This window comes from Haliaeetus leucocephalus, unplaced genomic scaffold (genome assembly GCF_000737465.1).
Source record: "Haliaeetus leucocephalus isolate CR32 unplaced genomic scaffold, Haliaeetus_leucocephalus-4.0 Scaffold566, whole genome shotgun sequence".
Classification (NCBI taxonomy): Eukaryota; Metazoa; Chordata; class Aves; order Accipitriformes; family Accipitridae; genus Haliaeetus; species Haliaeetus leucocephalus.
The window spans coordinates 6,878,410-6,894,503 of NW_010973002.1; the positions used below are offsets into that span (position 1 = coordinate 6,878,410).

Genomic DNA, 16,094 nt, shown 5'->3' on the forward strand with positions numbered 1-16,094 from the left:
AAAAAAAAACCCCACACCCCCCCCCCCCCCCCCAGCTCTTTATAGGAATACACAATTTATCCAATCTTAAAAGATATTCTGAAGTGACAATGAATCAAAGAAAACTCAATAGACTCATTCCTGTTGAGGTTTGAAGTCTTATTTTAGCTGAAGCCAAAATGTTACTGTTCATATATAATATCCTGTCAATTTCAATTTCTTTTGCCACTTTGAATAGATGATTGATATTTTAAAACAAATTGCTCTTAGCTCTAAAAGTGAAGTGTGAGGTCAGAGAACACAGTACCGCAGGAAGTGTTCTGCTACCCAAAATAAAGTTTTAAGTGAAGCGAGGAGGTTTGCAGCTTCTTGTTTTTCTGGAAAGTTTCCGTTTTTTAACAGGAACACCTTTCCCTGGAGTGCAGCTGAGCTTGTGGAAGCAGTTCGTGATTGGGAGAAGGAAGAGTTAAATTTAAGCCCTTTATAGTTCGCTTAACTTTTCATTTATTAAGTAATGTTCCTTAGCAGGTCTGTGCTGCATCTTGAGACAAAGCAGTGAAATCAGTGTGTTTATGCCTAAAGTTCAAGTTTACTTTGCTGTAGCTTTCTGGAAGGGTGTGACATGAAAAGCTTGTGGTTGGGGCCACATGGTTCATGCTGGACTGTGTTTTTGTGAATGGAGGCAGAACTCCAGTTCTGACTGCTTGTCTTGAGGAATTGCTTCGGAGATCAGCTGTCTCATTCACTGGCAGAAAGAATGACTCATACATCTTCTGCCTTGTTTGGCTCCAGGTCATTGTTACAGTGGATAGAGCTGGTTTTAATTAAATATTAACTCCTTTTGTCCTGGACGGTTGTTAATGGAGACTTTTTATTTTTGTTTACTTGTGATGAAAGCAAGCTAACAGGCCCTAGTTTTAAACTTTTTTTTTTTCCCCAGATTGCTTTCCCTTTGCAAAATGAGCTGTCAGTTCAGCTTTTCAAAGGCTTTTTAAAGCTCTAAAAACTACAAACAAGTATTAAGTATTTTTGTGCTGTGAATGTTTGCTTTTGGCAAACTGATTTTAACTCAGTAGGTAGTGAAGCTAAAATCTAAACTGATAACATCCTCAAGATCATCATTAACATTTCTGTACACTTCCCAAAGCCTCTTGAGACATTATAGCTATAATCAGAAGAAAAAGAAAACTTTTGGTAATAATCTAGGCTGAGCTGCATAGTTCATGCTGCAGATGTTGTCTGCTTCAGGAGTCTGAGACTTGATGGCTCTGAATGTGGAATGAACTAATGTAGCTGCTTCTGCTATTAGCAGTAAAAGCCACGTGCTTAATATCCTTCAAAACCTTTTATTAGTCTTTTGGAATATACTTGCCTTCTCAAACCCCCATAATTAAGTAGCTCAGGGAAATATTCAGTTAGATGATCATTTCAGATATCTTTTTCAATTTTCCTCTGACTGGCAAAGGGAAAAAAAAAAGTTTTGGTGATTTATGCATTGTGTCTTGTGTTGAGTATGTTAACAGAAGACCAATGAAGATTTTATGGCAGCCTTGCTGAATTGCAGTATTTGTGAATAAAAGAAAAGAGGAAATGAACGGCATACATATATAAATGTGCAGACAGTTGCAACACTGCGAGTTGCATTTTCCTTTTGGACATTCAGGTTGAAGTGTCTTTATCTGCCTGTTTAATTTGCTACAAAGTCTGCCCGTAATTATCCAAACTCAAGGTACAAAAGCCCTCATCCCTTTGAGTAATGGGATGATGTATCGCAATGATTTGCCCTCTCACGGCAAGATGCTGGTGGAAGAGGTCCACCAGCATGGACTGGGCTGATGATGGTTGCTTGCATTTCTGCAGTATGATCATGTGTGAGTTTCAGTTCTGCTAGTTTAAAAATTATATCAGATTAAATGAAGGAATAATTTAAGTTCTCATTTCCAACAGTTAGCAGGTCCTTTTAATTTCTTTGTATAGGCTTGTGGGCTCGTTTCTAAGGTACTGATGCTACTAAAATTAGATTCCAGTAGGAAATGCATGTTCCTGGGTTGAACGTTTTGGATGTTGTTATTTGTTTTGTTTATATTTGGCAAGGTTTTAAACACTTATTAACTTGCTGTATTCCTTTTCCTACAGAGGCTTTTAAGGCTATGTCAATATTGTATTTAAAATACATTTTGACAGCCTAGTCTCTACCTATTTCTAGAGTACTGATGAAGTGATGTGCTTTGATCTTTATTAAATAAACCTTTATAAATTTTGGGGATCCGTGAATTAAGTACATTTTTCTTGTTTACTCCAGACGAAATCAGGGGTAATGACAGTATCTCTAAAGTAATATACTGGTTTTCCGTGACAGTTCAACCAGATGTATTTTATTTTTTCTTACTCTTTGGCTGGGAAAAGAAGGGCTTTATTTATTGATATATACATAAATCTCTACCACAGATTTGTTCTGGAGTAAGTCAAGTTAAACTGATAAAACCTGAATAAAGCACCGGTAGAGCAGGCCAGTGTGCAGAGTACGCTCTAAAAAGTTGTGTAAGATTGCTGTTCCAGTTCTGCAATCACTAAATGTAGCCTCCTGATTTTAACAGGAGGATTTTTGTTTTCTTTTAGCTTTTTTCACATATCCCAGATTCACAAATTAACATATATATATATGTATATATAAAATGCATGTGTGTGTGTGTATAAAAAAATTAGAGTCATACTAGCCTCCTTGCTGCATTTGAAAATAATAGCTGGCTTAAGAGAAATGTGTGGGATGTGTCTTCTGTAAACAAGAAATTACTTGATACAATTACTTTAACTCTGAATGTACTCACAAACCCTTCAAAAACAATTGGAAATGTAAGATATCCTTAGGAACTGATTTTTAAGCAGGAGACCTTGATTTCATAATTGGATTCTTCTGTGACAGTCAAATATTTGGCATTTTTGTAAGGAAAATGCCTAACATTCGCATGCGGTGAATTGCGTGAAATGTCAGAAATTGCAGAGTGTTAGTATTTGGGCTCATGTTGTCCCTTGAGTTCATTTTTGGTAAAAGTCCTGTGGTTTCTCTGGAGGAAAGAGGAATTTAATGCATCAAAAATACTGGGAATATTTGGGTTCGTAAAACATGTGTTTTATACAGCTTCAAACTTGAGGAGCTAATGTCCTCAGAGGTCCTGGTTTCTTCTAAAAGGATAGGTTACTGTAATTTTTTTTTCTAATTGAAAAACCCAAACAACAAAGCAACAATAGCGATGCTTTTTTTCAGAGTAATGCTAATTACACTTTGTGTATTTATCTTACTCACACTTTTTTTCAAATCTGTGTTTGCAGATTTCCCAAGGTCATTTGTTCTTGAGAGGTATTGCTGCAATTAAGACAGTAGGACTTTAAACATTTATTTTAAAACCAAGAGCAAATAATTTTTTGGTATGATGAGCCTGATTCTGAACTCTTTACCCAGGGAAAAAAGCTCCCAGTTAAATAATTAGAAATATTTCCTGTGTAAGGAGTGGAGATCTGGTCCATGAAGAGTACTGTAGTGCACATTCAAAATAATTGTGAGTAACTATAATTAAATATGTATTTTTAATTCAAACAAATGATGTCAAAACTGGTAGCAATTGCACATATATAAAGGGAAACATATGCTTCCTAAACTAGGAAGTGTTCCGAAGGGCATTAAAGTTATATTTTATTATTTAACGTATTTAATGGTTTGGTAGTCACAGTTTTGATAAATGGTTATATAACCAGTATTTACCTCTCAAACCTTGTTGGGTAACCAGATCATGGCAGATGTTAACTTTTAATTAAGATCATATGAATTACTTGCTTGTCTTTAGACAAGAACCGTGCAAATGAAAATATTTTCAAACAGACAATTCTATGTAGGTTTGCTGTGATGATTCCAGTTAGCGTGTGTTGAGGAAAAGATGACAAAGTTTAATAAGCTGGATATCTCTCGGCACGTACCCAGAACCAGTCGTGCTCCAAGGATGCTGCTCCTCAGCGTAATATTCTGCAGTTACTCGAATGTATCAGCTATAATATACATTCAGTGGTATTTCAGCTTAAATGGTTTAAATGAGTTTACAACACAGTATGAGAGATGGCTAATATCTTAGATATACAATGAAAAGGAATTGTGGTACCACAGATGCAAAATTATGTATCAGCAGACCGTGAAATGATTGTATTTTATAGCGCAGGTTTGTGATGAAAGTTTCCTAAAAGCAAAGATGATTTTACACAGGGTGAAAGGATGTTAATAATGATTCTTGCTTTAAGTAAATCTTTTATTTTTTTGATGTCTGAAATGTTGTCATTGAACCAGGAACTCTGTGGTCTAGTAAAATAGTTCTTTTTGAGTACTTAAAACAATAACAACCCCCTCCACTATGTTGGCTAACTGCCATGAAAAATCAGAATTGCTTTTAAGTAAGCCGAAGGTGTGGTAGGTTGGGGTTAAAGATGCCTAAGTGTTAAACAGTAGGATTTGGTTTTATGCAGACTTTCTGTGCAGATACTTTGAAAATGAGCACTGATGGGTTTTACCAGGGGCATGGTAGGTCCAGACCCTCATGAAGAGAGTGAGGCAGGGCCAGTGCCAGTGTCAGCCTTCACGTCCTCCCATCCCCATTGCTCTGTACGGGGGCTGCTCTGGACTCGCACTGCACCGCACAACTTCACTCCAGGGTTTATCGGATATTAAAATGATGCGCTTGCCTGACTTTCATACTCAACAATGAGAAAAAAACACCTAGTTTTAATCTTGGCTGTGCTTCAAATTAAGCACAAGAGTCTTTATTTATGCTTTAACGGCTTCTTTTAATGCTTTCCTTGTTTTTGTTTTTTGTTTGTTTGTTTTTTGTTTTTGTTTTCCTTTCTTCAGCTCAGGTACCTGACAATGACGAGCAGTTTGTGCCAGACTATCAGGCTGAAAGTTGTAAGTATAGTATGAATCATCACTTTCTTAAAAATACGTATTTGTATATTTATATTTGGGTCTTCATATTTGTTATTTATTGTGTCATCTGCCATCATGTGATAGCTCCTTTTGCTGGTCGGTGACATCAGTGCGATGAATAGATAAAGCAAGTGGCATTCTGATGTGCAGCCAAAAGAAGTGGTTTGGGCTGAAGGTATAACCTTTAGCTGGGGTCCCTCTCCTGTAATTCCCACCCTCTAGCCCCAGGGAGGCAAGGAAAAACATTGTGGAGGTGGAGGGAGTTTCTCTGTCTGTAGAGCGAGGAGAGGAGTGTGTTGAGCCAGTATGGATCAGACTCTGCGCAACATAGGAGACAGCTCTGCTGAGCAGAAATTGGGCTGCTCAGTATGTTTTGTGTATAAATAAATAAATAAAATTATCCACATAATCAATCAAATACAGCCACTGCTGAAACATTTTAAGTTGTCTTAGCATGTGGTATTATGTTGCTCAAACAAAATTTCCCTTTGAATTAATGGGAGGAAGCAGGAGTTAAGCTGGATGCTTTGCATTGTTTGCTACTTTACTTAACATGGGCCCAAACTTATTTTTTTTTTAGCCTGTACTCCTCAAATCTTGCCTTTACCTGCTAAAGTGCTACTATTCTGTTAAATGCTGGCTCCCCTTCACTGTACCTGCTGTTCTGTGGTTTTGGGTGGTTGCAACGGCGTAGTAAAGAAATGACATGAGAAGCATTATCTAACAAAGTCACAGACTTCTTGCAGCTTCTTTATGCATCTTTCTTCCTCGTGGCAAGGCGTCTCTCCATCATCAGAGGTTTCTTCGAAACTGTCTGCTGATTGCAGCAGAGCGCATGGTAGCTTTTCCATTTTGCTAAATAACTTAAATAATTTATCCTATCAGAATGAATTACTGCAGTTCACTAAACCAGACAGCTGTTAAATACAGCATTCATGTACTGAAATGTTCAGATTAAAATTAGAGAGATTAGGAAGAATTGCATTAAAATAGTCTTTAACCCAAAAACCAAATTCACACTTGTTGAGTTTTCTTATAAATATTTTAGACGGTTTTTTCCAGTTATTTAGAAACTGTTGAACAAGAATTTATTGAGAGTATTCATAACATTTTTTGGAGGGGGGGAAGTTTTTTTCGTCCCCCGGACTCTCATAGTAGACCTGCACAGCAACAATTTATTTTTGTTTTTCTCTAGAAGTTCCTGTATATATACCAACCAACAGTCATGGTCACTTTTAAAGTTGTCCTTTGTAACAGGTTTTTTTTTCTTTTTTACCTCTGGCTTCAAATACTTGTTTTTTATTACATCACAATATGAAAGCCAAAACTATTCTGTAAGTTGAAAATCAGATTCGTTACCCTACATATGGAGCTGTGTCCAAATACGGGCATGTATGCATACATCCTTTTTGTAAGAGTACAAAGTTCAGTTAGGGCTTCTGTTAACCCACAATTACCATTACACAACAAGGCAGTGATTCTTGGAAAATAATTTGTGAACTGTGAATGAAAAGCCCCATTGAAGCTGGTCACTGCTTTTGGTGATAAAGAAGTTCTCCTAATATGGCTATTTTATTAATGCTGTTGTATTTCAAAGTTCCTTAGCCACAGCTTACACAGTATTATCAAAGGAACATTTATTTCTTCATTTCAGTTGGTTTCTTTATCTTAAGTAAAGGTCAGGAGAGCTTCCTGGAGAGTTACTCTGGCAAAGGTTATGGAGTTTCAGACATATACTTGGATATAATGTATGTAGCTGTGGGCTCTGCAAAACAGGAATGGAGATCAACATAACCAAAGCTATGGGGAAATTAAATACTGCAAAAGTAGCACAACTGGGACTGTTTTCTCTAGGATCTAAACCTGCCTTCAAACTCTGTTATAATGACTTACTATATATAATCTATAAGTCTGTACAGTACTCACCCTCTTACTGGCAGCAGCACTTGGCACTTGGCCTTTTTTTTTTTTAATTATTTTTATTTTTTTAAAACATGGGAGAGGATGGGCAAGCTTTCATAGGTTCAGCGTTTAATACACTTAATTGAGCCAAAAATGGTGAAGGACAGAAGTGTAAACCAGTGAAGGAGGTCACAGCCACTTTAGTTCAGAGGCAACCAAACTGTAGTTTGCTGTACAAATTTCATTTATGGAGTTGTATATAGGTAGGGGTGTGTGTGTGTGATATGCCGAATATGTAAAGAAAACTGAAGTACTCCACTGAAACAGTTACAGTCTGCACTCCAGGTACAAAAATTAGTGACATTTTATTTCTAGCTTCAATGCTTGAGAATTGGGCTTTAAACCAGAGGTAGATTTATGGTCTTGAAACTTGTAACACTGACAGGAGTTGTAAGAAACTTCGGTAACAGTGCTGGAAGGCTATGGTTTAAACTTTCTTGCCTAGAAATCACCACCTTAGTCAACTCTTGAAGCAAAGATGTGGAAGGTAGCGGGGGAACTGATACTGCCAAGACCATGTGCTGTGTCCTAGTGCTGAGTGGGATTAAATGCCCCTTAAAGTGCCATGAGTTTTGCGTTTCTTTTCTGTAATAATGATTTTAACTAGTGAAACTGCACTGGTATTAGTAACTAAGGGAAACATTTAGTTTAGATTAGATATACAGTCCACTTTATCCTCTTAGGGATTTAACTTCAAAGCTAGCTTGGGACCATGAATATTTCAATTATGAGTTGCTATTAAACTTCAGTTTTCAAAAAGCAAACAATATATATATTTATAGTTAGGTGTGGGCTTTAGATACTGTGAGTGAGATCAACAGCTAGCATAACTTCATGTGATCTTATTGACGTTACTGAAATTACGTATATTTCTACTAGCTAAGGATCTAGCATGTCAAGCTTCCCCTTAATGCTTTAAACTTCAGTTTACCTGTTTAAAGTTTAATTTTTTTACTCCATTATGTCTTTCGGAAAGAGATCCTTCCTACCATAATAATCTTAAAAATGTCTGCACTTCGAAAGCTTTCAATTTTTGTCACAGAGTCCAAAGCCCCATCTTGTCCATCTTGTATTACTTTTTTATTAAATATTTTATTAACTTTGAATAGCTATCACAGAGAACCTTATTGTAGTTTAGTTCAGAGTGAGCAGAATGAAGAGTAGATAACAACTAGCCTGTTCAGATGAAACTTGAAAAACAAATCACAGTTTAGTTTCTCATAGCCTTCTGCTTTCTGCAGCAGCTGAAATTCTTGAGTTCTAAGGGGGGGAAAATGTGTATCAAAAGATTTTTTTCGGCTTGCAATTATACTGGAAAAATATCACAATTGCATATTAAATGGTCTCATTTTCTTACTTTTTCATTTCCATTCTTGTAAGAAATAAAAATTCCACAAAAAGAGGGAGGAATCACTTTTACAGGCATTTACTTGGAAATTCTCTGTTGGGCAGGTTGGTTTTGTGCCATTCTGAATCTGCTTCTACACTTCAGCTGACCTGCTTGCTATATATTCAAGTGGCTTCCTCATGACTGTTCTTTTAGCAATCACATGAAAAGTTGTGTAAAGTATGCAAAATCTGTTTCTCCAAGAAGGTGAATGCTTCTTATTTTAAATCAGGATTCCGTATGTGACACTTCTTCCAAATTCTTACCTAATTCATAAGACTTAGTTAAGCTGTTATTCTGTCCGTATAAAGTCAGTATTCATGTGTTGAGAAGGGTGGCCCGTGTTAACTTCCTCAGATAAGGTTTCCTATTGTTTCAAGTCCATTTTCATATACTGAGGAGGAGCCAGATCCTGAACTGCTTGTAATCGGTAGCAAGGCTTTCAGATACTGTAGAACAGCAAGGATGTAACAATCTAGGGGTAAAAATGAATAAAGCGTTCAGTTTGCTTGAAGTCAATAGGTGTTGAGGTGAAGATTGCTTGCTCCCATTGTTTGGATGGTTTCTATGACAGACACAAGAGGAAGTAGGTAGGATTTGCTGATGTTTAAAGGATGTAGTTGGCAGAGAAAAGTTGATATTGTCAACAGTACACTGATTTGTAATTTGACCTTGATACAATTGGCTATAAATGGGTATTACTCTGCCCCAAACCAGATTGCCTGGTGTCTTAATAGCATGATTGTGTTTTGGTTTATTTTAATAGTATGTATTTACATTGGTCTGTTCTTCCAGAGTTTTGTTTTTTTTTCTCTCTTTATTCTTTTGCCCTAAAATGTAGGTTACTCATTTAAAACTCACGATAAACACTAGCTTTTTGCTTTTTATCTGTTATTGAATTTCAGCTAATGAGGATTTGTGCTGTGCTTCACCTTCTTGATCGGTTTCCTTCCTTCTCTTTCATTTTATTCCTGTATTGTTTCCCTGACCATCGCAGCCTTAACTTAACACTGCCAAGGGGTAAATGTTAATGTTAGACCACAGCTGTTGACAGTAAATGGGAAGGGCTGGCTATAAAATCCCTGCTCCTCCATGTCTGATTAAACTTTAAGGTAGGAAAAATACTTTTTTAGTAGTGATTTTGTCGCTGATCTTTCATGACCTTTATTCTTTCTCTTACCTCTGTTATTTTTCCTCCAGGTTTAGAAAAGGAGCTCTTTCAACGTAGATGCCAGGAGCCTTAAATTATTCAGGGATGTGCTTTTTAGATGCTCTGGCTTGCAATCTTTAAAAGCCTGTTAAAGAGAGATTCTTTACATAGGCTTCAGGTAGCTGTATTCTTCTGTCATTTTAACTAATGGCTTAAGATATTCCAAATGCAGTTTAAATGTGGAAAAGCTTTAATATTTATTTACATGTTTGTAGCATATAAAATCCTGTTTATTTTTTTTTGTCACTATCAGGTGAAAAATGCTCTGTTTGTTTTATTTTCTTTTTCTTTCTTTCTGTGACTTTAATTTCAAAAGCAAATTTCAGAACTAGAAGAGCATTTCCTGTTTGCTTTAGTATAGCAAGAGCTGGTGAGAAAGTAGTAGGGGCTAATTTTTACTTATTTTGACATATATTGGAGAAAAAAAAAGCCACACAATTAAAACAAAGTAGGAAACACCAGAATAGTGTGAGTTCTGATGGGCCTACTGCAGTCAAAAGGAGATCTGTTTACTGGGTTTGATTTTGTTTATGATGCAGAATAGTTTAATTTTGCAGCTTCTAGAAAAAATTTTAGTGGACTGAAAAAAATGACAACATTTTTTAACGTGATGATTCACTACATAGGCAGCTGGTAGTCATGTCTTGGTAGTGCACAATGTCCTAGAAATTGCAGTTGGTAGTGTTTTGGTTTTCTGTGTGTGGCAAGTTGCACACACCAGCGTGTTTTCAGGGTTTTTTTTACAAATTTCCTTTTTTTTTGTTAGTGTGTGTGCCTTGAATCACTTTTTCTTTAAGCGTAGCTCCGCAAGTGTGGTACTGCAGCAGGCAGCCCGACGAATACCCTACAAGGTGGTGCTAGTTATTCTTGGTGCTTAGCTGTTCCCTGGTAGGGCTTTCTGCTGCAGCTGTGTTTTGTTTCTTGCCACTTGTCTTGAAACTACTTCCTTTCATAGGTCAGACGTTGTCAAATACAGAGACATTTACTTATTTATTTTAGTGCATGCCCGACTGTGATAGATTCTTTCTAAAAGGCTGTGAGAGTCAGGGCTGTGGTTTGTTTCTGCTCTTAGGTTTGCATGACCTTGGGCATGTTGCTTAACATCTTTGTTTCTCTGTTTGAAGTAGGTACAGAAATGCATGTATCACTGCTGTGAGATATACAGCTTTCTTAATGATCACTTATCTAGAGATCTCAAAAGCATTTTACAAAGAGAGTCCAATGCAATTGCTGTTGTAAGAGCTGGAGAGGTCAGACTGAGGAGTCGATGCTGACCACCTTATCTCCCTTCGTAGTTGCCTTAGATAGCCTCACTTCTTTCATTGTGTCCCTGAGCACTTGCTTCCTTTGTTTAAAGCAGGACTGAAACTGTTACCAGCTGTTAACTTTCTTTTTTCCTTTTTTTTTTCTTTTTTAAAATTCTCATTCAAAAGAAATTAGGAATTGGTGTCTTTCAAAGAACTTTGTGGGCTCATTTTGTGGTTCATCGCTGGGCATTAGCCTGTGCAACTATGGATTTTTTTCCGCCTTCTTCCTCTAGAGGATTTTTGGAAATATTTAAATCTGCCATAGTCACGACCTTTTCCATAACTGCAAGATTTAATTCTTGAAGAAGTTTTACCAAGAGGCAGACTGTCGACTGTAATGCCTTTAACTTGTGATCTTAATAGTAGAGAATTTGTGGGTTTGCTTTGATTTTTATAAGCAGTTTCTGTTTATTTGCTTTTCTGTTTGTATTTTAATTCTAAATTTACAGCTTTGAAGGTGCAAGGACTTTAGGTTCTCCTGGACTGTAGTAGTGGTAGTGGCTTACAGACTGTGTAAATACTGATGGTGGCAATAGCACTGTGAATCAAATGACAAGACTCTATTGAGTTCATAGCTTTTGATTTTTAAAACTTTTGAAGTGGAAGCTATTCCTTTCAGAGTGCCCTGCATGCCGTGATGTGAATTTTATTGCTAACGAAAAGGTACCTCTGGGCATCCCAGCAGAGACAGCAGCCACATTATGCAGATGTGGTTTAACTGCATGGGGCCACTGTGATGGTCTCCAGCTCTCAGGGGCATGGAGGAGCCCAAGCAGCTGGACAAGGCTCGTCTGGTGGGGTTTTGTCCCTGTCTCCCCCCTGGCCTTCCACTGGCATGTCCCTGCTCAGCCAAGCTGACTTAGTTTCCTTTCCTCAGAGCCCCATCCTCATTTGCTGTTTTATTGCAGATTAAAGGCTTGGGTTGCATGTGGAGGTTATCAGCTAATGAATAAACTTCAGTCATCCTGTCCTGTGATAAATCTGTCTCATAGATCAAAGATGAAGCATGTAGACCTTTTTTCTTTCAAATGGTAATTTCTTAAGGCTGTCAGATCACTTCCTAAGGTCTGTTTACATAAAAACAAAAACATTAAACATATTTTATTCAAAATGTTGAATTTTCAGTTTTGAAAAAACTTTCTATTTCCCCTCTGAGGAAGCTTCCCCTCCTCCCTTCCCCATAAGGAATCTGTGAGGATCCCATCTGTGGAAATACAGGCGAGCCTCACATTGTAACTTATAGTGACGGCAGTGTTTTTTTAACACGACAGTTATTTCTGTTTTAAAACAGATAGTTGGTTAGTTAATTTCATCAGGAGTATGTGTATGTATTACAGCATCTGTTCAGTTCCAGTTGTATTAAACAAAGTGTGCAGAAATTTGTTTCAACTGTATTTTCACACAGAAACCAAACAAGGCAGATTGAAGGGTCTTTGTGATTCTATTTTGATACAAAACTGTTATTCTCCTTAAACTGCTTTCCATGCAGTGTTTTTGCAAAATATGGTTTGTATTCCAAGAGCAGCCTAAATAATGATTTGAAAATCCGTAAGGTCTGGCATGGTGTAAAATAAGGAGGCAGTCTGCAAGCTGAGTCCATCCACTTGTATTTATTTCATCTGTTTCTTTAGGTAAAATGTATTTACAGTCTGTATAATTTTTTTGTCTTTTTTCTTCTGCTCGCTGCCTCAGCAACTGAAGACAGAAGTCAGGCTCTCCCACAGGCTGCTGTGAAGTTTTCAAATGGTATAGCAGGAAAAAAAGGGAGGAGAGAGTGACAGTCCTCAAAACATCAGTTAAGCATTGGAGAGTCTGTGACACATTGATGTCATGTAGGACCGGTATTGCTAGCCCTCTGTAAGCACACAGGAAAAATAGCCCTTGTTTCAGGTTCTGTGTCCTTTTGTTTTGGTCCCTGTGCATTTCAGTACTGGGAAGTAATTACAGTGGGGCCATTTATAAGCTGATAAATATGCATAAATGATGATATTTATTAATTTTTTTGAGTTTTTAGAAGTCATCAGTGTTTTTTCTAGGAATGTTCTAAACCTAGTCTAAGCTGGTAAATGGAAAACTGATTACTTTTTCAAGGCATGTGCTCCAGTCTTTTCCCTGAGAAGGATTCCTTTCTTTTCCTTTGACTTATTCTTCATGTTCTCCTTGTCTTCTATACATTACTCTTACCCGTTCCTGGATTATAGTTTGACCTTGATGAGGTGAATAGAGAAGTGAACTGTCTTGGTAAAGGATATCTTTATTCTTAGGTATCTGTTTGTTCTGTAAGCTGAGGATTATGCATGTTAGAAAAGAGTGAATCATTAGCAGCTTTATTTCTGGTTGTCTTTTTTCCCCGTGGCTGTTTATGAACTTATTCAGCAAATGTGGTTGCCAGTAAGTTAATGTAGTGAAATATTTTTTAGCAGTGACATTTACTGCCAAGTCCTGCAGTCACTGAATAGGAAGGTTACTGACTGGCCAGGTTTTTGTCTTTAAATTTATATATTATGAGTCGTCATCAAGGACATTTGAAAAATTACATGTGCAAAAACAATTCCCAGTCTTGCTAATTTGATCCTCTTTGCTCAAATGTTGTTTCCTTTCTGCTTCTAATATATACTTTAAAAAGATAAACAGTTTAATTTTTTTTAATACTCTGTCTTCATGCTGGAACCAACTGCAATGTTTCCTTATTAACCCATCCGTAAATAAAATGTCACATGACCAAAGCACTAACATAAATGGAGACAAAAGAGACTTTGAAAAGTGTCAGTATTCAGTAAAGACCAAAAGTTTCAAGCACTTGGGATTAGAATTTGGGAGCTGGATTTATATAAGTGTATGTGTATATATACACAGTGTATACTCAGTGTGTATATACACATATTCTGTATATACATGTGTGTATATATATATGCATACATGCATTTAAGAAATATACATGCCATGTAATTGTCAGTCTTACTGATTGCATGCGTGTGTAAAATTATCATACAACTTCAGGAACAATTGGCTTCAGAAAAAATGTGCAGTGTGTGTATGGGTAGTGTACATTCAGTTGTGAGTCTCGTATACAGTAAGAATGCCTGAAGTAGTGGCAGAAGCCTTAAATGTCTGTGCTGAGAACCAGAACCTGGTTGCAAGTGGTCAAAATTCCACTGGCTCCAGAAAGAGCACTTTGCTAACAGTCTTTGAATTTTTGGCTACTTATTTAAGTCCTGACTCTATGTTCCCAGACATAACCACTTCTGACAATGGCTTCTTTGTTTCCCTGTTAAATCAGTGATAAAACTTGTGAGCTGAGTTTTATTGTTGACTTATTTCAATGGCCTTCACCTTTTCCATTGGAGACTGCAGTTTTTGCAGTGGTTTTTGGTAGTGAACTGAAGATTCAGATTTCAGCCTAGCTTTAATGAACTATAAACTAGATCTGTTAAGAGTTGCCTTACTGCTGAGCATTTGTGAGAATTTAACGTTGAAGTATGAAGGACACATGTATTTAGAGTGGTGACAGTTTCGTTCTTCCAATGAAGTAAACAAAAATCCCATTAGTTACCCTGAGTTAGTGTATACTTGTTTTATGAATGTATACATATTTTTATTGTTAAAGGCAAATTCAAATTAAAAATCATGTTCTCAAAATGCAATTTTGTTTCTTTTAATGCCTATCATTGAGAGTTGCTAAAATAAAAACAAATTGTAAATAATCTTTTAAATTAGTTGTCTAATTCATGCTAGGGAGCGATCACTGTGCAGTCCCTTTCATTATTTATTGGCTTCTCTTACTTTTGCATATTTTTGAGTAGCTGACTGACAGATAGGCATGATTATCCTTAAGGATAATCTTTTATTATTATGCTCTTTTATTAAGAGGATATTTCTGTTTTTATAGGGAAGCAAACTGATGCACTGGTTATGAATCTCTGAAGGTAGGCTCCTAAGACTGAGCTACTTCAAACTATAATCAACCTTCTGACACCAGTTTAGGTTATGAACAACAAATGGCAGAACCAGAGATTAAATCCAGCTTCTTTCGCATTTTGTCCAGCTGCAAGTAAAACATCAGCAGCCTTCTCATCTATAGCTGGCTGTTAGCTCTTTGCATGGATACATCAGAAAAGAACAACAAAAAAATAACTAGATTGATGTAACTTGAAACTTTTCTGTAAGAGGGAAACAAGGCAGAAGCAGTTCCTGTTTGTTTTCTGCTGTGGGTATGCTTTCCTAAATGTAAAGTTGATGATACCTTTAAAATGATAAATACAAAAAATACAAAATGGTTTATGTTAAAACTTATTGTTACTTCTGGCAAAAATACTGGTTGTAGTTTTCAAAGTTTTCTTCATAATTCTGTTTCTGCAAAACCTAATTAGCGTGTGTGTGTGTGTCTGAGTGTGTGTAAAATGCTGGGATATTATCTTGCTTGGATATTTTAGTAATGGAAGTTACATAGTACTTAGCCATTACCTCTTACAATTTAAATTAAATTTTGGAAATTGCTGCAAATGGAAATCCTGTCCTCAGAAAAGCACACAGACCCTGATTTAGTGGCCAGCTCTTCTCTTTGCATTTAACTTTATTGATAATTCCCAGGTAGGAATACAATTTAAGTTTTCTTCCAGGCTTCGTTTTACATTAAGACCTTCCTCTTTTAGCAGGAGCTCTAAAGGTGGATTGCCTCTCCTTGCACCCTGCTTGGGAGCCTTTGGAGCCACATACATTATAAGTAACTGTAGGAACAAATGCCCATGATCTCCTGCCAGGATTTTAACACTGAAAGCTAATGCAGATGAAGAGCAACCCTGTTTCTCTGTGGGGTCCTGGAGGTTGCAGATCCAGTATAGAGGGTTTAAAAATTTTTTAGACCCCCCCCCCCCCAATCATCTTATGCTATCCATGGGTTTTAGATGAATTGCTACAGAACCCAGCTGGTTTAATTTTTATTAGGTTACTGCTTCCTCCTCCAGAGAGCCCTAAGCCTCTGTTTACTTTGGGGGCAGGGGAAGAGGGAGAGCTCTTCCTCCTGCTTCACCTACTCTTCTCAGACATCAAAGCAAGCCAGTTTGCTCGTCCTGGCTTAATCCTCCCTTTCTCCCTCCCACCAATGTTCTGCAGATTTCCTTGTATTCTTCTCAGAGTTGTCCAGTGTCCCTGGTATTTGTCAGCAGGTTAACTTTTGCCCTGGAGGTAGTTGCTGGGAGGCAGAGCCCCTCTGACAGCACTTTCCCCTCGACTGCCTGCAATGGCGAGTCTCATACAGCCGGACAGGTAACTGTCTGGAAAAGG

At 37.2% G+C, this 16,094-nt stretch overlaps 1 protein-coding gene across 4 annotated transcripts in view; it reads left to right on the top strand.

Annotated features, from left to right (window-relative positions):
* Positions 1 to 16,094, top strand: part of ETV1 (ets variant 1) — a 65,634-nt gene that overhangs the window by 8,467 nt on the left and 41,073 nt on the right. For 3 of the 4 annotated variants that reach the window (XM_010577641.1, XM_010577642.1, XM_010577644.1), the window contains one exon: positions 4,871 to 4,924. The exons of the other annotated variant lie outside the window; for it this stretch is intronic. In XM_010577641.1, coding sequence (XP_010575943.1) covers positions 4,871 to 4,924 — 54 coding nt within the window. The remainder of the gene's footprint in view (positions 1 to 4,870; positions 4,925 to 16,094) is intronic. 4 annotated transcript variants of the gene reach the window in all.